Source organism: Alosa pseudoharengus, unplaced genomic scaffold (assembly GCF_046254945.1).
Source record: "Alosa pseudoharengus isolate Yale_2024_CS ecotype anadromous, Long Island Sound unplaced genomic scaffold, YU_APseudo_1.1 YU_APseudo_1.1_scf_1, whole genome shotgun sequence".
Taxonomy (NCBI): Eukaryota; Metazoa; Chordata; class Actinopteri; order Clupeiformes; family Clupeidae; genus Alosa; species Alosa pseudoharengus.
The window spans coordinates 19,531,506-19,555,359 of NW_027468564.1; the positions used below are offsets into that span (position 1 = coordinate 19,531,506).

The 23,854-nt window shown below is 41.1% G+C and overlaps 1 protein-coding gene across 1 annotated transcript; it reads right to left on the minus strand.

The window, feature by feature from the left end:
• Positions 1-1,462: 1,462 nt before the first annotated feature.
• Positions 1,463-16,829, minus strand: LOC143122656 (guanylate-binding protein 3-like). The gene is made up of 12 exons (XM_076283441.1): positions 16,579-16,829; positions 16,367-16,454; positions 15,086-15,303; positions 12,375-12,452; positions 11,737-11,786; positions 10,118-10,227; positions 9,723-9,931; positions 9,137-9,379; positions 8,229-8,509; positions 7,245-7,457; positions 5,431-5,533; positions 1,463-2,707 (listed from the first exon to the last, which is right to left on the minus strand). Exons 3-12 carry the CDS (start codon positions 15,276-15,278, stop codon positions 2,295-2,297), a joined length of 1,893 nt encoding a protein of 630 aa, XP_076139556.1. The 5' UTR covers positions 15,279-15,303; positions 16,367-16,454; positions 16,579-16,829; the 3' UTR covers positions 1,463-2,294.
• Between the last annotated feature and the right edge of the window lie 7,025 nt (positions 16,830-23,854).

Genomic DNA, 23,854 nt, shown 5'->3' on the forward strand with positions numbered 1-23,854 from the left:
GGAACTTAGCTAGTAGCTGGGAGTTTTGCTGCACCTAGTGTGAATTTGCAGCTTGTTAAACCTACAAGAAATGAAGCCAATAAACGCAAATTAAACATACATATAGAAGTGCACCTCCCTTGAGGTGTAGGGCCTATTGCGGTTCATCAACCAGGAATTTCAAGAGTCTGTAACTGGGTCATTCCACGAAAACGTGCCATTTTGCATTCAAAATATCTAATTTTCAAAGTACTGTTTTTAAAATCTTGAAGCACCTTTTTGGATTAAGTAGATTCTTACCTCTCAGAAAAACATGCGGTGCCATCTCAGGCTATCTTATTTATTTATTTATTTACTTTAACAAATAGTCAATGGAGGTATGTGTGCTATGTCAACCCTGTTACCAAAAAAAACCCATATATTATTATAAAATAATGAGTGCTCTTGTAACTATTCATGAATATTATACAAATAATTATGTGTTACATAAATAATTCTGGAGTTGAACACATGAATTATTAGATTTTAGGATTGACAGTAACAGGGTTGACAGTAACAGGGTTGATGAAATATTGTTATCGGCAGCCATTACTAGCCATGTGGTGGACACCAGGACACCACATGGTGTGCATTCAAGAGAGGTTAAAATGCTGTTAAATATTTACATTTAAATTTTCAATCAAATTATTTTTTAATGCATGATTTTGTGGTAACAGGGTTGACAAAACTAGCTTGTCCCCTTCTGTCAGACGGAGCAAAACCGTAATAAAAGTCATTAAAAGAGAACAACACTTTTCTGGTCTTTTCACCATTAACTTCCTGGAAGGCAGGGGATATCACTTCCTGAAAATTATGTAACTTTTGGCACAGTTCATTTTCTCCAAAGGGGTTTTTATCCAAAAGTAACAGGGTTGACGACAACATGGGGACAAATGTAAAATGTTGATTTTTTCATAATTTTAAAAACATTCCAAATAAAATTGTTTAATGATCCATGAACAAACACTTGAGGCTTTTTGTACATGTATTTATTTTTATGATAATTTGACTTTTTTAATCCTAAATAGCCAGTGATACTAGACAAGTCATACCGAGGGACAAGCCATTTTTATAGCTTTTGCAATATTCCTAATACGAAAAGTGCTTAAAATCCTTTTTAAAAAAAGATGTATTCTTAAAAAGTAAATAATTTATTTTTACCATTATTATATTTCCTAAAATATAAAATAATTATGAAAAAAATATTGTTAATTCAGCTTTGCAAGACACTTTTGTTTGAGGGACATAAAATGGCACGTTTTCGTGGAATGACCCAACTGCTGTCACTACCAGAAACTGTCATTTGACACTACCTAGGCTATTAGTAAAGGGGACAGGGTTGTTGGATATTTGGCTTTTGCCTCGACTGGCAGCATGAAACTGTTTAACAAACAACCTAAAACAGTTTTCTGTTGACACAAAGACATTTACACTCCAGTCGAAATTTAGGTTCAACATGTTTATTGATAATGTGACTTGAAGTACACACAGAACAGGCAATTTGGAAGACTGACAAATGTCTGCTCATACAGACTCACACAAAATCAATTTCTCTACCCGACTTTTCTCCCATGACATCACAGACGTAGGGATAGAACGGTTGGAACTACACACTGTCAAAATAAAAAAAATAAAAACAATACATCAACTCAGTAAATTCTATTATGACGTCTCCTCAACCGCCTGTCAGTCATCCGTTAAAAAAAAAAAAAAAAAAAAAAAACCTTCAAGGCAGTGCCAAACCCATATTAATACTATAACGGCCCCCGTTTATTAATCTCATGTATAAACCATGGCTAATAGTTGGGAAATTACTGTAACAAATTATCATTCTTGGTAATATGAATGACAAAGTCCACACATTTAACTATAACAATAACAACATGAAGAACAATATTCTTGGGAACCACTTTCAGAGCGATTTTACTTAATGATAAGCTGACGACCATTTAGACATTCATTAACACGAGGAGAGACTCTCCTTACCGTTGGTCAGTGTGGACGTTTTTATTGTTTATGTATATCTCTATAGTTATTGTTCCTTGTGGTGAATGGCCCTTAACTCGGTGCCTAAAATAGATTTGAAAATGGGGTCGACGTAGCGAGAGGTGCTTGATCAGGATTGGATCCAGATTGAATCAGGCCCTGGTGAGGTGAGTAATTGGCTCTCATGTTCTTGGGGATTGATGGAGTTAGACCTGGCCTCCACATATTGGCTAGTGAGCATACACCACTCTCACCCTCATGCTTTGTCATGGCTGGGCAGCGGAGGCTTTCTACTTCTTTCCTTTGCCGAACATTTTGCCCATCGCTTTGAACTGCAGGACAGAGGAGAGGACGTCTGCGCCGAGCTTGGCCACAGGCATGATGTATCTGTGGAAGAACCCCGGGTCGGCCTCCTTCTGCTTCTCCTTTTCCTTCCTGAGCTGCTCGATCTCCTGGCTCATGATCTCGGCCTTGTCCCTGAAGCCCTTCTCCATCATCTCCTGCTGCTCCTTCAGCTTGCTCTCCAGGGCGCGGTCCAGCTCCTCACGCTGGAGGCGTTTCTCCTCCTCCATCTTCTCCTCCATGCGTCTCAAGCGCTCCTCCTGGTTGCGTTTCTCGTCCTCCAGGGCGCGCTGTAGGTCCTCTTGACGCTGAGCCGCCACCTTGGCCTGCTGCTCCTGAACTGCTGCTTGCTCACGGGCCTCTGAGGATGAAGAGAGAGGAGTGATGTGGGGGATGTGAGGGCAGGGAGAGGGGGGTAGTTCATATGAGAGAGGTGTTTTGGGAGGGAAACTGTCCAATTGGTTTCGAGAGTGGTTTGGATAGATGTGTGTGTGTTTGTATGTGTGTATGCGTGGCTCTATCTGTGTGTGTGTTTGTGTTTGTGTTTGTTTGTGTTTCTGTGTGTGTGTGTGTGTGTGTGTGTGTGTGTAACAAAATGATACTGATAATGACATTATCTACATCTGCTTTCTAGTCCCTAGCAGCTCCCTGTACTTAATGCTTTCAAGCTTCCAAGAAAGGACGGCAAGTAGTTTTGACAACATTTGTTGGCATTTCCTTAATGACAGTGGTTAACAACAGGGCTCGATCATCATCAGTGAAGAAATCTAAATCACGATTATTAATGTCGCTCAGGGGCAGACTTAGCATTAAGGCAAAGACAGGCAATCGCCTGGGGCCCCCAACTAAGAGGCCCCCCAATAAATCCTCCCACTCCCCCCCAAAAAAATACAAAAATGTATAGGTTGTATACTCGTAAACATGGTTAAGCTTACATTGTCACTGCATGTTTTAATCATACTTCTAAGCAATCAAATAAAACATCAGAATGCCTAATTCAGTGCATGTCTCGGCACCCTCCCCCTTTCCATACTACAATGGATTATTCCATTGACCAGGAAAGACAAAATATGAACGACGCAGCCTGGAAATATAGAGGTAGAACAGAGAGACAGATTTTGAAGTTAAGTCGAAGTTATACTAGCGGTTGCAATAACAGAAAAACGCATTGCTACAAAAAGTCAACCATTTACTTTAAGGAGACACCACCAGTGGAGGTTGACAACAACGATAACGTCAATGATAGCGAAAATTAGGAGCTACCATTACAGCCTGCTGCTGTCGAATCCGATGCAGACAACCTAGATGATCTCTCTGTTTCACTCACATACACGCACACAGATGTCTTGTAGAATGACTGCAAACATATAATCTTTCCCTCTCCAACCCTTTCCTCTCACACACACTGTCTACATGTTATGGGTCATTTTGTGTCAAATCAGATTTGTTGCTGCACCATCTGAGATTTTGTTATGACTGTTGCCATACGTTATGACACTAATTGCTTGGTGGTTGTACGTTAGGCCCCCAAATTGCTAAATCCGCCCCTGATGTTGCTGCCAAAGTCAGATAGGCCCACCAAACAGCTACTTCTCAACAGCATGCAACTAGATGATTGAGGTATTTGATCATCATACAGCAACTTCAGCATGCCGTCAGACGACTACCCTGTATGTCAATTGAAGTGCAAATTTAAACTGCTAATGTGACTGTAATTGATAATTTATTCAATAATATATAATTCAACTTAAAGGACAATTCCGGCGCAAAATGAACCTAGGGGTTAATAACACATGTGTACCGAGTTCGACCGTTCGCTGGGATTTGGTTTCATGCTAGTCGAATGTGACCAGTTTTATTGCAAACCGCTTATTAGCGTTTAACGCTAGCCTTCGGGGCACACGTACAGAGAAACAAATCGCTATTTCGATACCACTAACAAGGCTCAAAATAGCCCCACACTTACACAGTAGCATAATGAGGGTCTCTACATGTAAACCGAAGCATTGAGAACTTTGTAAGTGTACAGGCAGTTTATTAAAAAGAAACACATTACCATTGACGTCTGGTTCACATATACAGGCAGGCGATGTGAACTAAAATCAAACGTAATTTGCTCAATATAGGCCTATCAGAAATAATAGCTCCGATGTAACATAACTTGTATAGTGTAGGCTACTTACTTAGTGGATCTATCTGGTATGGATCGCCGCCGCCTGTGTGTGGTATTGACTACAGGTAGCTTCTAGCTCTCTCTCTCATAGCCCTTTCACGGAGCTCCCGCAGCTCTTCGTTGGTATTCCGACTCGAAAAGATAAGGACGTCCAATAAGGGTTCATCCTCGATGTCTTCAAATTCGTTCAAATAACCTGCCATCTCTTATGTCTCCTGTTGCGTTCAGTGCTTCTCTTTTGCACAGTCTTTCTGCAACAACGTTTCACCCGAGATGCACTTTACATCCCAGTTCTGTTTAACCAAGGCGCCTGCCTGTATGTGAACCAGACGTCAACGGTAATGTGTTTCTTTTTAATAAACTGCCTGTACACTTACAAAGTTCTCAATGCTTCGGTTACATGTAGAGACCCTCATTATGCTACTGTGTAAGTGTGGGGCTATTTTGAGCCTTGTTAGTGGTATAGAAATAGCAATTTCTTTCTCTGTACGTGTGCCCCGATGGCTAGCGTTAAACGCTAATAAGCGGTTTGCAATAAAACTGGTCACATTCGACTAGGATGAAAACAAATCCCAGCGAACGGTCGAACTCGGTACACATGTGTTATTAACCCCTAGGTTCATTTTGCGCCGGAATTGTCCTTTAAGTTGAATTATATATTATTGAATAAATTATCAATTACAGTCACATTAGCAGTTTAAATTTGCACTTCAATTGACATACAGGGTAGTCGTCTGACGGCATGCTGAAGTTGCTGTATGATGATCAAATACACCCCTCAGTTTCAGTATTTACGCTCTCGATTCCTGAATCTGCGCTCGTTTGCATTCTTTATGTGCTCGCATAATTAAGGCAGCTAACTGACACCATAGATAAGGTCTGGTGCTAACCAAGCGAGGTGGACATCTTACCAGCCATCTTTTTGTCGGCCTCGGTGAGTCTCTCGTCTGCCATCAGAATGGAGTTGGCCTCAGCGTTCTTCTGCTGGAGAAACTCATCCAACATCTCCTCCCCCTGGGGACAAAACAAACAGACAAGTCTTTTAGTAAATTTGAATTTCTGGAAAAGATCCCATTGACAACTGTTTCTGATCTTCCCATTTTACGAATACCAGGAGCGCAACTAAATATGTAAGGGCAGGGACTTCTTTCTGGAGTCATTGCATTGAGAAGTCTCTAGGCTCAAATAAAGATGTGTTCAGGCCAAGGAAATCATTTGGGCGGGCATTATATGATAATGTCAGATGATGACCAACAGTGAAGCAGTCATCTATGTCACCTGAACACACTTGAGTTGCTGGAGATAATCAGATTCTACTATCACATCTGGTTTACAAGATATTGACAATGATAACTTTAAAAGACAAACAAGAAACAGGGATTAAGGCGTTTGTCATCCCCATATTTTGTGGGCGAGGGTCAATTCGGGCTGGCTTTCAGGCTAGGTCAGCGGGCGGCAACCTTTTTTGCCTGGAGAGCCACTTTTACCAAATTTAGTATTTTTTTAATCTCAGAAGAGCCACATAAAGACGGTTACAAGAAAAAGTTTGGATATTTAACGTACAGTTACTTTCATTCAACAGAGGATTTTTAAATAGCCTACATTTTATACTAGTTTTAATGTGCAAGTAACTTGAAATGTAAAGTGGAATGACAGAAGTATAGACCTTCCCATGTAGGCTAAACACCACCCCCTATTTTTCCAGTGTCCTTTGGTATGCAAAGTAACATCATAGTTAACAACACAACACTCAATTTTCGTTGACATGTCATTGGCGAAATTAAACATTAGGCCTACCAGAGATTAGATTTGGTGATGGCCTTGGAGTCTGGCAGGCTCATATTCAGTGAGGTGAAGTTTCATGCAAGAATTGACGCTGTCACCATTTAAGGGCAACTCCACCCAAAACTGTCATATCCATAATGGCAACTAAATACCATGGCATTGTTGACAGTTTTGCGCGGAATTGCCCTTAAACGTGAGCGCGGGTTTGTCTTTATATTTTTCATATGTGAGAAAGATTTCTTACATGCAAGTGGAACCGAACAGGGTCAACACAGCAATAGCCTACTAACTCGTTGCAGTGTGCGATATATAACGGGCAGTTCATTTCGCGTTTTCAGAATCAGTCTTTGGATGGAAACTTTCCCATTTCAGCCTTGTGTTCGCGCTCGCAAGCTGTGGTCGCTGACGTTTCCTTTTTGACATTTTCCTTATCTAGCCTACAGCAAGCGCACACATCAACAATAACAATTAAAGTGTTCTCGTTGACTGAAATGGAGGGAAATCGGTGATTTTGTTTGATATTGACATGGCAACGAACCGCGAATGTAACAATATTGTGCAGCTACGGTTACGGAGTCAAGTGATGTAGAAAGTTATATAGGCTAAATTACTCAGATAGACTTACAATATTACATTTTGACAATGAATGAACTAAAATAAAATACATTTTAAATACTCATTAATTAATTTCAAAAGCTGAGCTGCATCAGAGGGATCAAAGAGCCACATGCGGCTCTGGAGCCGCGGGTTGCCGACCCCTGGGCTAGGTTGAAACACACCCCATAATCATTCAAAAGGTGTGTTGATTCAGATTCTGATAAGTAATATTCTATAATGTGATTACACATCATGTAAGATGGACTGATTAAAGATAATATTTTTTGTAACCTGATTAAATGTAATCAGTTACTACCCAGCCCTGTGTCTATATGACACTCACCTTCGTGCCCTTCTTGCCATCCTGCCGGTACCTGGCCACCATGGCATCTCGGTCGCGGCAGTAGATCTCGTACCCGCCTGGCTTGGCATAGATGCCCTGCTGAATGTTGGCAGCCATAGGCGCATACAGATCAGAGAGAAGCTTCCGGCACAGCTTCTCAGAGGCGTCCATGTTCTCATTGATTAGCTGTTTATAGAGTTTTCCCACTTTCTCCTGTCAAAGTGGGAGCCACAACATACACTTTCAATCAGTCAACATGACTAATTGAATACATACAGCCAATGGCCACCAGAACGTAAAACAGTGTTTTTAAAAAACGTACTAACTTAGTACTATAGATTAGGTATAGATATTATTAAGTTACCTTGTTCACATGTTTATGTAAATTATTTTGTGTTCTGTTGTTGTACCTGTAATTTCCCAACTATTAGCTGAGGTTTAAACGTTGATTTTGCTAAATGTCTTCTGCTATGAGATTAATACGTGGGGGGGAGTTAATATGGTATTAATATGGCTTTGTTTTGTTTTTTCTTCCATAAAACACTGTCCTGTGGTTTATACACAATGTGGCTAATACACAGGACATTACTGTGCATCATGTCTGCTGTGTGTTCTTTTGCTTGTTGTATTACACAGATTGCCCATATTGGACAAAATAATTTATTGAAATTGACCATAGCACAACATTCCAACTGGACAATAGAGTTTGTAAGGAGAATGGGTTCTATAGCCAGGAGCAAATATTGATGGAAACGGTATATCTGTATACCACTGCAAGTCTTTCAATACAATTGCTGAATGAATAAATAAATAAATCAATAAATGAAGAAATATTTGTGAATGTAGCAAACAAATTAAAACAAATAATTCAATAAACAAAAGAAATACACAAACTAACAAACAAAACACTGCAGGCCAGGCCTACAACTTTTCTTTGCAGATTGATAAAAAAGTATTTTTTTCTAACAGCTCATCAACACTCACCTGCAGCTGTGCCATGTACTGCCCCTCTGTGTCCTTGAAGGAACGTTTAAGGAACTCCTGCGTTGCCAAGGCAGAGAGGCGTTGGTGTTCCGCAGAGAGAGGTCCGAGATCAATTGGGAAGTTCTTCTTCAGGTTCTCCATGCCCTGCTCAAAGAGCTGGAAAGCTTCGCTCACAGCCGACTGGTTCTCGATCTCTGCCATGGCAACCACTGCATTCTCCAGACAGGGAACCTTGCCACTGTTGATGGTCTCCACGTAGATCTTCACAAGATAGCTGAACCCTACACACAATGAGCAAACCACTCAATCCAGATTTCAAATCCAAGATGCGGAATCAGGGTATAAGTAAAATTAGAACATTGATTTCACATTACTGTAAGCTTAAGCTTTGAGTGTAAATTTGTTTTATATACTGTAGATAGATCTTCACTAGATCTTATTGTGTGCTGTTCTGCTCAACTTAGCTTGCTAGCTAATTATTGCAAAGTTGCTAGATGTAAACTAACAACTCAGTTTAAGTCATAATTCTTTCTTTCAGGACAATGCATCCTCTACACATTGATACAATTAAGAATTCCTTGTTGGAGAAAGTTATCCTCGTATGAGACAGATACCAAATGCAAGGATGAATAATCCAAATTGATTCTGATTAGCAATTGGGCCTGGTGTTTTTACAAAAGGCTAGCATTTGCCTTATTCACACGGCGGCCATTGTAAACCAAACCGAGGTTATGGGGTGCGCAAACCAGGACGTTCAGTAGGTGGCGAGAACGTGTTAATGATAGAGTCAGTGTACCCAATAGCATCTTTTTTGTTTACACATGGCCGAATGGCCGGGCTGTCACTTAATTTTCTCCCATCTGACGGAAACAGGCTTCCATGAAATACAAAGAAAGACTCTGACTCACGGCTGCCGGTAACCCTATGACCTCCCTTCACAGTCTTCACACGGCTCTCTGCAAATATGTAGCTGCAGAAACGGTCAGCCACTTTCAGGAAGTCCGGGTCCAGGTCGGCCTCAGCCATGGAGTCCAAGTGTGTCATGTTCTTCGCCTCCGTCGGGAACGGGAAGGTGAAGCACTTCCTGGTCGGGAAGAAGTTCCTGATGCACTGCCTCGGGAGGTTGTAGGTCACCACCTTGGGATTCAAACCTGTGGATCCAGATAGAGATCCAGACTGAAACTGAAGCTAACTACTCTCAACTTGTTTAAATGAAAGCTTTACATATGTTATATATTTCTAATACTAACATTACCCTTCATGTTTTGATGGTCTCTATGTGTAATATGTTTTTAGAAAAGTCTGACCAGGGACTGGGGTTGCAAATTAGCCAACTGGCTAAAAAAATTAAATAAATAATATATATATAATTTCAAACTAACACAGGAAGTGTATGGCTAGGTAAAAAAGCACGCTGCACTTAAAAAGAATAGCAATAATTGTAATTCCTTTTGTCAACAAAAAGAAGGTACATTTCGTCATTCAACAACAGACCTTTCTTAAGCTGCAGGGCAAAGTCCAGGTATTCGTCCTCACTCACATCGCGACCATCAATCTTCCTCTCCAGAGTGAAGTCCCGAACAGCCCACACGAAGCTGGGGAAGAAGCGGACAAACTCACACTCCTCTGGGATCTCATCGTCGTCTTGTTTACTGGCCCCTCCGGACTTTACATGGATCTGTTCGGTCAGCTCCGTCACGTAACTGTGATCGGCTCAGGAAAGTTGACTATTATTTTACTTTAATGGTTAAATTATTGCTTGCATGAAAGGCTAAAAACAATTACCCTTTTGAAAGAGTTTTGTCTGTGTGTGTGTGTGAGTGTGTATGCGCGCGTCTGTGTGTGCATGGGGGGGGGGGGGGCAAGCTGTGTGTGAGATGGAAGGATACTGGAGTTTTTCTATGGCCTGGTTGTCGATGGTGCCTCTGCTGTTGTAGACCATGGTGCTACTGAGCAGCACACCCAGGCAGAAGACCCAGGCATCGTTCTTCTCATCACCCTGTGGAACGAGATCGTCAAGATGACATTTTAATGAGGTAACATTCATTTGGTTGTGTATTTATGCAGTTTACTCTTTTTAAATATAATACACTTGAATTATGGTGCTGTGAATGGCATGAGGATGGTTCTGTAACTGGTGTTTTAGCGTAGTGGTTAAGGAGCTGGGCTTGCATGCAGCAGCCAGAAAAGATGTGTGTTCAATCCTTAACTTCCACCGTTGTGCCCTTGAGCAAGGCACTTAACCCCAAGTTGCTCTGGGAACAATGTAGTCCCTTGTCATAGAACTGGGGGGGGGGTGGGCGGGGGGATTCCCTCCTAGCCCATAGACTATAATAGAACTGCTAAAAAAAACTCACTGAAGAAGAAGAACAGGCCAGTGAACCCTTCTTATTTTTTGGTGAGCTTTTTTTTTGGCAGTTTGCAAACGGAGTGCATTACCACCACCATCTGCTGCACTGAGGTGTCATGGCAAGTGTACCCCTCAGTCTCATAATGGCATAAACGGTGAAAAAGACGAAATGTCAAATAAAGTTTACCTGATTTGTTTAGTTTCAGTTGACACTGAGCACATTCACATTATGTTTATGTGTTTTGCATAGAACTTTTTACTAAAGAATTTCAGTTACATTTTACCTAAAACTATTTCTTAATGTTTATTAGGATCAACAATAATTGTATTATGGTGTGGAGTGTGATTTGTGTATCTGGGTAGGGAGCCTATTATTAGAAACGTGGGTCTGATTCAACAAAACACAGAAGAAGGAAAGTGCCTGCCTGAAAAGGGGATGAAAGCGTAGTGGGTGGTGATAGTGGTTAAGGAGCATGCAGTAGCCAGAAAATATGTGGGTTCAATTCCCGGCTTCCACCGCTGTGCCCTTGAGCACTTAACCCTGAGTTGCTACAGTACGTGGACAATGTAACAATGCCTTGTAATATAGTTGACACATGTAAGTCACTTTGGAAAAAGCATCTGCAAAATGAATAAATGTAAATGTAACAGAAGCCCAAAATAAGGGACGTGGGTCTGGGTTGCCAGATAACATTGTGAGTCCTCAGGCAGTGTTGTGGGCCTGGATCAACAAAAGAAGGAAGGTGCCAGCTTTAAAAAGGCTGCATTGATGTTTTTTTTCTACTTTTGGTTATTTGTTGGGGCACTCAGGCTAAAAGCTTTGCTTAAAGCCTGCCCTGCATCAACAGGGCATGAGCATTTAGTTACTAAAGAAACCTACTTGTTGTTCATGAACACAGCTTTGTTGAATTTCCTGTGTGAGTTCTGGTTGGCCATTCAGGCTACTGGCATGCACGTTTGCGGGTACATGTGATGCATTTGCGACAGCTGGCAGCCAAATTGTGCATTGTTATTGTATCCTGTCTCATGTTGTGTAAACAGACTTGGTTGTTGGTTAGCCTCTGTGACAAATGCCCTTGCTACAGTGCATAACCTGTGCACATCTGAAATTACAGAATGTAAATAGTGCAACACTGTCCTCAATGTTACGGTCCTCACCTTGTCGACATCACCAAGTCCTTCAGTGTCTAGCAGCACCAGTGTGTGTCCTAAAACAGAATTCACCCCATTGTTAAAGCATTCTACTTCCTGTGTTCCACATGGTAACCATAGTGACAACAATGACAGTGATTCACAACTCACCACTAAAGATTCTAGAACACCACACCTCACACAAGGACAGTTAGGCCGGGATCACATTAGCCAGCGGCAAACGGCAGGTTTCCTTTTGTTCTCTAATGGTTCGGCAGCGGAACAGTGGCAACGCTGGTGTAACGCTAGCGTTGAGCAAGCTGAGCGTTGAACTTGGTTCAACTTGCGTATTCAATTGACAAACCGTTTGTGTTGCTTAGGAACGAGATAAAACTTATTATGGTCTGAGCATTGCGTTATGTTTGCCGCTGCCACTTGCCGCTGGCTGATGTGATCCCCGCCTTACAGATTTGTAATGGATACACAAACCACAGGCTTTAGTACATATATTCTCCTTATTCTTAATATTGACAAATTGTCACATGTTTTTTCTAAAGCCTAATAAACATTAAAAGTTCAATTTACAAATATGCTAACACATAGATGGATAAATGGATAGATAGATAAACAAACGAATAAATGAATGAAGTAACCAATTTGCCCACCTTTTTTCATGGGATGAGGCACACACCACATCCAGATGCCTTTGGTCTTCGACTCGATGGTGCTGCCCAGGGCGAAGCCTGAATTAAATCATTTACATGATCACCAACAGACACCAACATGGGTGGCCTCAGGAGTCTATAGCACACAAATCACACATCATATATGGTACTGAACCTCCAACAAAGACAAGTTGTCAATCAAACTATTTTTGGTCCTCTCCCCTTTTTTCCCCAGTGTGTGTGGGAGGTTGTATGTGAGTGGGCAGGTTTGTTTGTGTTTAAAGCCATAGCAGCATAGACTTGTCAGCTGTCTAATTTTACATAAGACAGCCATTACACACTAAACACACAGTTATTTATCATTGTAACCTCACAACTCTGCACTCTTTGTGTGTGTGTGTGTGTGTGTGTGTGTGAGAGAGAAAGAGAGAGAGAGAGAGAGAAATGAAATGACTCATTAGACAGCTGAAGGCAGCGAGACAGCTTTGAAATGGACCCAGTGCACCTCCTGCCTGAATGAGTTGATGTTCCAGAACTATTAGTGGTTCCTTAGTTAGTGGATCTAAATATGCCAACCTTCAAGTTCAATTTCAAGTAGTTTATTGTTATACAGTTGTGCTCATAAGTGAATGAACCCATGCTTGACAAGTTGACTAAAAAGATAAAAAAATCATCTTTTGGAAATTAATCTTAATGCCTTAATAAAAAAAAAATGAGGAAAAATCTAACCTTTAAGAACACTTAGTGAATGAATAATATATCATAAATAAATAAATGTTCTTCCTTAAAATACAGGGGACATAGGTATACACACCCCTATGTTAAATTCCTATTGAGGCAGGCACATTTTTATTTTTAAAGGCCAGTTATTTCATGGATCCAGGATACTATGCATCCTGATAAGGTTCCCTTGGCCTTTGCCATTAAAATAGCCCCACATCATCACATAACCTTCACCATACCTAGAGATTGTCATGGTTTTATTTCAGCCTAATAGCTGGTTTGATTTGCATCAAAGACTTTCTAATGTGGAGACACAGCACTCAAAAAATACTCCATAGAAATGCATGAGGCTAGTTTGTAACGCCAATATGGCCGTTATTTGCACATATCCCACCCCTTCCTCGGCAAAACGTCGACATGTGAATACATTGAGCCAATCATGTGGTGTGATGTGAATACATTGAGCCAATCATATGGTGTGTTGTGAAGACATTGTGCTAATCATGTGTTGTGATCTCGCCGCTGGAGCAAAATTGGTGTCGTGAAACCTTGCGCGCGCGCATTTCTGCCGAAATGGCTGCCCGACGAGTGCCCAAAAAGCGTTGTCAAATGGCCGCCGAGTGGAGGGACTTGCCAAAAAGGACTTTGTTTGCATTGAGAGATAATCTTATGGAAATAATCAATACAAAGTCACATTTTTACTGTAGGATGGGCCATATGGTGAGCCATAATGTTATCTAGTGACCTTTCCCCAGAAGTTACTGAGAAGTGTCCGCGATAAAGGTGCTTCACCTCACTGTGTGTTCACTGTGTACTGAGTGTGTTTCACTAATTCACGGATTGGGATAAATGCAGAGACCAAATTTCCCTCACGGGATCAAAAGAGTATATATACTTATACTTATACATAGATGTAACTTCTTAAAGCAGCACTACAGAGTTTTGGTCACTTTGAACAGCACTGATACTACTGTTACTAGTTGGCTGGGAACCGACTGTTTCCTGTGTTTGCGTGTGTGTGTGTGTGTGTGTGTGTGTGTGAGTGTGTGTGAATGTACAATATGTGAGACAGTCTGTGTTCCAAGTGTGTATGTGTGCGTCTACTTGCATGTGCATGTTTGTAGCTTACGTTTTGTGTGTGTGTTTGTGTGTGTATATATGTATGTGTGTGTGTATATATGTGTGCGTTTCTGTGTCTGCTTGTGTGTGTTTTGTAGCTTACCTCAGTGTTTCCCAAACTTTTTTTCTGGGGACCCACTTTTTAAAAATGACAGACCATTGCGACCCATTTCACTTCAAATCTACCCTGCAACCACCAATATTGTTTTAGGCCACAGGTTCTCCAACTTTTCTATGCCTTCCCCAACCATACATATAGCCTAGGATCTAGATAGATAGATCCTGCTTTGAACACGGCATTTTGAGCACCATCAGCGTGAAAAGTTGGAAATGACTACTGAAAAGATTGGGGAAATTCTCGCATGTTGTGCAGTCGTCATTCGTCGGCATAGTAAGCTGTTCCTGTATTTCTAAAAGAAATTGCTAAAAGATTGCATCTACAATCAAAACTATCTACATGCAAATTGAATGGCCTTATGTCCGGTCTATGGATGTCTGCTTTAGTTGACAGCATGGTCACTAGATTTTAATTGGTAAAGTTGAGGAGCTGGTATCTGTTAATGTTCGTGCAAATAGGCGGATTCATGTCGTTTGCAACTGCGAGGTACATGGCAGGCGCCCCACAGAACGGATTCATTTTGAGAGGTAGATAACCATGCTCTGGCACCCCCTCTGCGATCCGTTCGTCCCTCCGTTTCATGCGCCAGTTTCATGAGCTTTTATGACAAAACCGTGACTGTGGTAGTTAACAAACTACATCCTAATAGAAAAATGTTAGCTTTTCTGGTATCAAATGACAAATGGTATCAGTTAGGCCTATAACACAACATAAATTGTGCTGGCGACCCAAATAAAATCTCCTGGCTTACCTGACTGCTGCTGGGCCAGCCGGTTCATGAGGTAGGACTTGCCGGTGCGGTAGAGCCCCACCACGGCCACCACCACCACGGGCTGCTGGATCCTCCGCAGGAGGTTGAGGGCCGACTCCACCGTCTGCAGGCCCTGGTCTGTGTTCTCAATCAGGCACACAGGCGCTGGCATGGGGGGTGGACCGTTGGACATGGCTGGCTCTTAGATGGTTGGACAACTTAAAAACAAGAAAAATAAGACAAATAAAATAAAAGGCACAAACTTAAATGAATAATATGTTTTTACTCATTGTGGATTGTTGGACATGAAAGGGTCAAAGATGATTGGACAACCTACACTGTTTAACAAATAAATAAATAAAAATTATCCTGCTTAAATAGGTCTAGAATGAGAATACTTGTGCAGTTCTATAAGTTGGTACAGGTTTATACTGGTTGATTGTTGATTGCCTGTGTCCTGTGTCATACTGCAAATAAAAAGCTAGGCCTACATATTTCAAATAAAACAATGAGTTAAATGATGGTGAATGAAAATATACATATGAATACAGATGTCATTGTGCAATGTGCATGTTATTGTTTTTACAGTGTAGCAGGGCCTAGTGGTCAGAGAAAGGGACGACATTTGATAAGGTCTTCTTATATGACACAAATAGTGCAGGTTGTAAGTCACATGTCAATTCCATTGTGAAATGAAAGAAGTAGCAGCAGTATGACACAGGACACAGGGAATCAACAATCAACCAGTATCAACCTGTACCAACATTCTTATAGAACTGCACAAATATCCCCACTCTAGACAAAGTAGAATACCTGTTAAACAACAACAACACATCTGTTCACAGTAGGCCTAGTGACGAAAGGGGACTCGCAGAAAACCTTGTTCTAGAGGAACATTCGTTAGCTTAAAAGGAAGGCCTAGTCATGGATTCCTATTGCTGCGGGCCTGCAGTGTAGAGATTTAGGCTATGATATTATAGCCTTCATCAAACTAGCCACATAGCCGCTGATGAGAAAGTGTAGTGCTACTATATACACATGTCCTACATCTGAATCGTATAAAGTGCATGGTTAGCCTCGATGGTCTGAACACATTGTGTAAAAATCCTTCCAATCCTTCCACGATTATTGTTGGGTTAGGTTTATATATTATTATGATTGCATACACGTTTAACCATTGAACATGTTTAGGCGACACACATCGGGAAAATAAATTACAAGTTTAAAACAAACGCAGGTTCAACCTAGTTTTGTAGCCTAGCCTAGTTGTTTCCAACCTACCTTTAGAAGCCTAAAGATCTTGCCGAAGGGATGTTCCGACTCCACTGGCGTGCAGTTGTTGCAGAATGGTAGATCAGCGCGCAGTGCACTGCACACCCAAAAAGGAAAGAAAAACAATGAAAATGAAACCGATTGCGCTGCTTATAAAACACGTAGCGGTTTCACTGAAGACGCACACATCACTTGTAACCCGTAACCTATACTTAGCCTACCTCTCTAGGCGACTAGGAAAAATCAAAACAATCACGCGAAACCCCGATGGCTAGCAATGCAATGGGGTTTAGCCTACCGGTGCAATTTAGGCAGCAAATGACACAAAAAACCCGCTTGGCTACACCGCTGTCTCGGCTACTGAAAAAAAGGAAAAAAAAGAAATCAGTTTGGTCAACGCCTCGGTCAATTCGTTATCTGGCTCGGGGAGGAGTCCACTGTTACATGAATTGGCTGAGTTCTCGGAAATCCCGAACGACATAGGATACTTTCACTTTCGAGTAGCCATCTGCGCATGTCTGCAATTTGTTTTCTTGCCGATGACAGGCAGTCCATGTAAGGTTGCAACCTGGGAGAGAGTAAAATGTGACACTGGATTATTGGATTGATACATTATCAGGCCTACATGATAAGCACAGATGATGATAATAATAATAATAATAATAATAATAATAATTATTATTATTATTATTATAATTAATAAATAAATAAATAAATAAATAAATAAATAAAAATAATACAGCAGGGAGTGACTAATCCATTAAGCTAAACCCTTGAATGGTAGGCTATATAGTATGGCCCATAGCCTATGTGCTAGAGAAACTCAGGATCAGAGTCGCCTACAAAAAAAAAAATCTATCATGCTACGGATCCGGATGGGATAGATAGATGAAAAGTTTATGAACTATAACCAGGTTCTCTGAAGGAGAACACGAGGCGTTTAGCCAATAATTCCAATAGTTCGACTCATAGAGAATTTATTTTACTTGCTGAACATGGCCATTTCTGATAACCGCCACTAGATGTCCTCTGAGACTGCCGATTCTGCCTACAGAGGGCCTGTTTAAAAGCAAAACATCCGTTTTGCAAAAGAAAGGTGAAGTAACAAGTGCATTATGGAAAAATTGCAGCAGTGTATCTAGCAAACTAGACTGATACCTTTTTTGGCTGTTTCATTTAGGGAAAGCTAATTCAAAATCATATATTTTCTGAAAGCATATTGTAGCACTCGGCTTAATTTACTATATTGCAGGTCTAGTTACTTGGACTAGAATCAGAAGTTTCTAGATAAGACTACTGGAGGTAGATGGATGCAACAACAAGCTAAAGTTTATGTTAGAATAATGTTTACATTTAATAAGTAAAAGGAATGAATGAATAAAATGGTATAAATAACAACAAGTACAATAAATAGACTGAAATAAATAGAATGTACAAATGCAGTGCAATAAATAACAATATCAGGTGTAACGGTTTTATATTCAGGTGCACCCTTATCTAAGATCTAAAATATTCAATGTGATCTTTCAATGTTACAAAAAAATAAAATACAGTATATACAATAAATATTCAGTGTATTATAGTATGTGGGTGTATTAATTCAACATTCATCGATCAATATCAAAGGGTTAAACAGTCAATGTGTCACAATCAATCAATTCAGTTCATTCAGAAGTTATCAGGAAGGGTTAAGTCAGGGAATAGTCAAAAGGTCAGTCTGGGTCAGTAAAGGGAAATGAAAGGTGAAGGGGAGTTCAGATTCGCCGTTCTGGGAGCCTCGCCATCAATTCATCATTCTTTTATCCACGAAACCAGCATTCAGTGTAGTTCAGGCAGTTTAGAAAGTTTGCAGTTCTGTTTGTAGGCCTAGTTTTGTCTTCTGGATGTCTTCAATCCATTCGATTTAGTCCCGTCAATCGTTTTCCCTCCGGTCAGGTTTATGTTCTCGTTTAGGTTTCTTTTCTTCTTTGTAAGTTCTTATCAATGTATTACTCTCTTTGGTTCGTGTTGGTTTGTGTCTTTCGTTTGATTTCATTTTAAAAAAAAATCTGTGGTTACCGTGGAGACGCAGGGGTAACACTCCCATTGGCCAGCTGAGGATAACCCTTTATGCACTGGGCTACAATATACCATCAGGATGTGATCTGACATTTATCACCATCCTCTTTACTTAGTTAGCGTTACGGTAAGAGTAAATCGGGTATGGTTGATACTTTTGGATCTGTGCCATTAAGGGAAAACTAGTTCAACCACCCAAACCGTTTCTGAAAGCATATAACTTCAAGATTAGATCTAACATGGGTTTTCACTTGTCTCACCTTCCTCTTTACTTTGCTGCCCATGCAAAACACATTGGGTATAGTAAATCAAGTGTATGGCTGATATATTATGTGCTGTATGAAGGGAAAACTAATTAAACCACCTAAACCATATATTTGCTGAATGTGAACTAACATGGGATTTGATATTTCTCACCCTCCTTGTGACTTTGGTGCCCATACGTCTTTGGGTAAACCGGGTGTATGGCTACCTGTATATTGAGTGCTCTACTAAGCTTCAGCTGTGAGTCCCAGATGTCCAAAATGCATTTTTGTGTTATGGACACATATAACTATCAGAAAATATCTAGTTTGGTGATTTGGTGCCTTCAGTTGGCACCGATTGTCCCAAAATGGGCCTCAAGCTCATGGACTAATACAATTGTTTTCATTGTCCCTGGTTTAAAAGAGGGCCTTGGAGTAGCCTAAAGACTAAACTATCTATTGAGATTGAAGATAATATTGCTATACAGAAAATAAAGTTTGCATTAATAATTTTCTTGTCTTGAGAAATGCAGTATGTAATGCATACGTTGTGCAAAAAATCCATATTTTACTCTATAGTCAAAGCTTCACAAGACCTGGTTTCAGGCACTGTAAGTGATCTAGAGCAGCGGTCCCCAACCACCGGGCCGCGGACTGGTACAGGGCTGCGGGACATTCCGTAGCCTACGACAAAAAATGCATGCAAACTAAATAAACTCAATTTAATTCGCAATAATGTCACATTCGCAATAATACCCACTGACGATGGTGAGCCAGATACCTCAAAGAAAAAGAAGGGGTCATTCAATACGAAATATGACGAGTCATATTTAAAATAGCCTACCCAGACAGCATTTACATCTGTGCCAGATCCGTTTTTGAATCGGCAGATTCGCGCAGCAGTCGCACTCACTATGTAGATCTGCACCAACTTTGCGCCAGACTTGTCTGTAGCCTCTGACTGTGACAGTCATCCAGCGGGTGTGGTGCCTATCCGGGGCAGCTTCGCAGACCAGACGCGCCACAACTGAATTGAGTCCGCCCGGCGGGTGTGGGCCAGATCCTCAGGAGCTGCGCAGACCTGACGCGCCACAACTAACGGAACACTTTTCCCCCACATAAACCTGCAACTGCAACTACGTTATGTGATTATGCAGAGTGGAAGACAGGCTGCACCGTCTTTGTGATTATTGCCATGGTAAGTACATTATACAAGTATCATTTTAAATGTAAACTGGTGTTGATGTCATTTTAGTCTGCTAAATATTTAGGCCTGTTCTGTATTAAACATGAAAGTTTACAAACTTAGTTCACTCTGAAATTCTGACAACCTGAAACGTGCCAGACAAGCTGGGTAGTAGCTACGGTTAGCTTGTAGCCTAGGTTCTTTTAAACATGCATCCACAACTATGTGAACATGAGCTTTAAGGCTAAATTGGTGAGCTTTGCTTATTATTCACCAAAATCGCTTAATATCGTGTCCATTGTGTGTTAGCTGCAAATTCGTAGCCATTTGTCTGTAGCTAGCCTTGCTGCTAGTAGCACTGCAGGTAGCTTTAGACGGCCAGCGTTTTTTAAGCCTGTTTAAAATGGATTTAGAGTGGAAAAACTTGGCTGTAAAGCCTTTTATCGAAGGTCCACAAGAATTGTCGCTGTCCTCCAGTTTATCCGGTTTGGGATGCAATGCGTTGTTGGCATACTATAACGTTAGCCTACTGTTATAAAATAAATAATCTTTGGATGTTGAATCTAATATTTACTTGTTTCTTTGCTTTGTGTGCTTTTTATACGTCTCACAGGAGCAGTGAGGAAGAATCGCAGGTTGATGCCTAACTTTAACGTTAGTCCATTGGGCTAGTTTTTGCCCTGGTCCTCTGACATCCATCCGTGAACGGCGCTGCTATTCACCGTCTGCTCGAAAATTTTTCTCAGGACAGCTACTAGCCTCTGCGAGAGATCTGCCGCTGCCGCGACCAAGGAACTGCTGCTGACCTGCGAGCTGCCATGATAGCAGCCTGCCCTGCAGTCTGGATTGAGTAGCCTAGCTAACGTCGAAGAACTCTCACGAAACAACAAACTGTCGCTGTCAAAGTCCACCGACCTGCTGATCTGCAGGATCGCCCAACTGTTCTGTGCTTTCAGTGCTCCCCAGACTGCCAGTAATCTTCCTCCGACACAGCTGAGCGCCGTCGTCATCATCATCGGGACATCAGCCGGTTAGATGCAACGGACTATGTTAATATGACATTTTCTTTCAGTGCGTTTAGCGGAGTTTGTTTATCAACATAAGCCTTATATTTCACATATTGGTTTGTGTTATGTTGTAGGCTTAGGCTAGCGGACACAGTGTTCTCTTTTGCCTTTTTAAAATAAAAAACTATTTTGAAAATTACAAATTGTGTGGGTCTTAATTGTCTGATAGCTTAAATATGAATCACAGACCAGGGCCAGATGAGCCCCAGATGTAGAATATGAGTCTGGGCCAGATCCGCACCAAATGCCATGGCAATATTAACTGTACTGGGCCAGTTCTGGCCCAGATCTGTCTCTGATCCGTAATTCCAACCTGTTCCGGTATTGGCCCGTTGGAAGAAATGACCCCGGGGCAGGTCCGTTTAGAGGATCTGCGCCAAATGCTAATGAAGATCTGGACCAAATCTGGCCCAAATATATTTTGCTGTCTGGGTATGGTTTCGCAGAGACCGGTGACTCGCATGCACCAAGTCCTTTATGTGTGGTATTTGGCGATAAGTTGTCAAACGAAGCAATTAAACCATCAAAGCTAATTCGACATCTAGAGTCCAAGCATCGTACACTTAAAGGAACCATATGTAAGAAATGTTTTTCAATTAATCATAAAATGGCCCTGCACTCTAAAAAATGCTGGGTTATTTTCTCAACCCAAACGCTGAGTTGAAACTGTTGGGTCATTGTGTGGGGTTGTTTTTACTCATGTTGGGTTATTTTCTGTAACTCAGTTTGTTGGGTTGATAGTTTAGGACAGCGCCCCTCCTCTCCCCCACCTGACGTGAGCACACTACCCAGCACCAGGGTAACTTTAACACAGCTGCATAGTTATTTGAGAGTTCGGGAAAAATCGTTATTCTTTCAACCGTCCATGCAGTCCAGCAGCTGTCAACATGCAGTGGAAATCAGGCGATTTTGGAAGGTATGTATCTGCTTTTAACTTTGTATTATTATTATTATTCAGACGGATTTTAAAAGTCCACCCAGAGATATCCTTCGTGATATGAATGGATATTCTGCCTGCCAATTTCGTTCAGCCTCAAGCAGCCTAAGAATTGTGTCATTCAAGCCAGCTTATCGTTAGCTAACATTAACTTACAATTACTGCCCATGTTAATGTTAAATCTACACAAAGACAGACTCTTAAAGACATAGTTCTTTGTTCACTGGGTATGAACTGCTGAACAGAAACAAAACAAACTTTTACAACGAACTAAAATTAGCATACCAACAGCTGGCTAGGTTAACGTTAGCAGACGGTTGGTAGCAGCTATGCTAACGTTAATTAAATGCTTCGTGGTAGTGCAGCATGTGTGTCAGCTAATGTATTCGAAGTAGTCTCTTCACACATACGGTAATCATCATGCCAAACAACATATTAATTAATTCAGGGTAGCTTCATATTATACCCATGTAACTTACTGGGTGGTTTTTGGTGGTAACATTAACGTTACAGACAACTTGGATTTGACTAACTGAATGTGTTAACATGAGCTAGCTTGCTAACGGTAGAACTATCACTGCCACTACGTTTGTGAGTCTGCTGTTAAACAACTCCATGAGGTGGTTATGGTTTCCGAGTGTGTTGCGCTAATATTTTCTCTCCGGATTTTTAATGTTTGTCAACATCACTGATAATGGTTCGTGAAAGTCTTGATAAAGTTCTGTCAATAGCAGTGATTAATTCACTCTTTTTCTTTCTTTGATTGACAGGGCTGACCCCCAAATGGACCGTGGAATCTAGCTGTCTTCATGGAAGTAACTTATCATGCTGATGCTGCTTTTAGAGTAGGCTATCCATTCAAAAATAAAGTAAACTGTCAAATAAATAATTATGTCGAACTGTTTTATTTCATTGCATGGCTATTTGTTGCCCATTTTCTCTCAATGCAACCCAAATACTGGGTTTAGAAAACCCGACAACTGGTAATTTTAACTAGCAGTTCTGTTGATATAACCCAGTGGTTTGGGTTGAATCTATACCCAATATACTGTGTAAATTTTACTCAACATTTATATAGTTATAACCCAGCAGATTGGTTACCTTTACCCAGTCTATTGTGTCAATTTAACTAACGTTGTGTTGATATAACCCAGCGTTTTGGGTTAGAATCATACCCAACCTGCTGGGTTTAATAATGTACCCAGACCATTGGGTTAGGATAACTCAATGTAGTGTTGGTCCAATAGTTAACCAGCGGCTGGGTTATATTTGGGTTATTTTTAACCCAACATTTTTTAGAGTGTGATATGTCACTACATTAAGAAATCATGTTCATTTCAAATACTTATATCACTGACAACAGTAGTCCGGCCAGGATATTGCCATTTAAAAAGTGTAAGTTGCAGCCCTCAACTGATGTTGATGTTGTGTTTTGTCATGTAATGTTGTGTTTTGGCCTGATGCGCCACCCTCTACCTATCTACTAATCACAAAGTCAGTAGTGTTTTGGCATCCAGGTTGGCAACCTCGAGTCATGGTGGAGGGGGAGGGGATACACCGCTCTACAGTAATTTGAAAGTGATTGCAGTACCAGTTTTGGCCACAATCTTACATATGGTTCCTTTAAAGACAAACCCCTTGAGTTCTTTGAGCGTAAGAAACGCGAGCAAGAAGGACAAAAAACTAGTGCGTAAAGCAACCACATCGGTGAACGTGGCTGCGCTAAAAGCCTCATAGTGGCTAGTCGGATTGATAAATCTAAGAAGCCCTTTACTATTGGGGAAGGATTAATTCTGCCTGCTGGTAAAGGCATGTGCAATGAACTCCTTGGGGAGGCTGCAGCAAAAAAAAATAGCTCAGGTACCGCTTTCTGCAAGCACTGTCTATAGGCGAATTGATGATATGTGAGAGGATATTAAGGCACAGTTGTTAGAGAGGGCGAATGGGTTACCGTGGTACGATATCCAAGTTGGTTGATTGCAGGTCACTGGCCAGAGTGTTTGA

Bases quoted from the DNA above. Each gene is read 5' to 3' on its own strand.
- LOC143122656 (XM_076283441.1), bottom strand. From the start codon at position 15,278: ATGTCCAACGGTCCACCCCCCATGCCAGCGCCTGTGTGCCTGATTGAG. The intron at 11,787-12,374 runs GTGGGCAAATTG...ATTCTGTTTTAG, and splicing joins GCCTCATCCCATGAAAAAAG to GACACACACTGGTGCTGCTA. The intron at 5,534-7,244 runs GTGAGTGTCATA...TTTTGTCCCCAG, and splicing joins ATGGCAAGAAGGGCACGAAG to GGGGAGGAGATGTTGGATGA.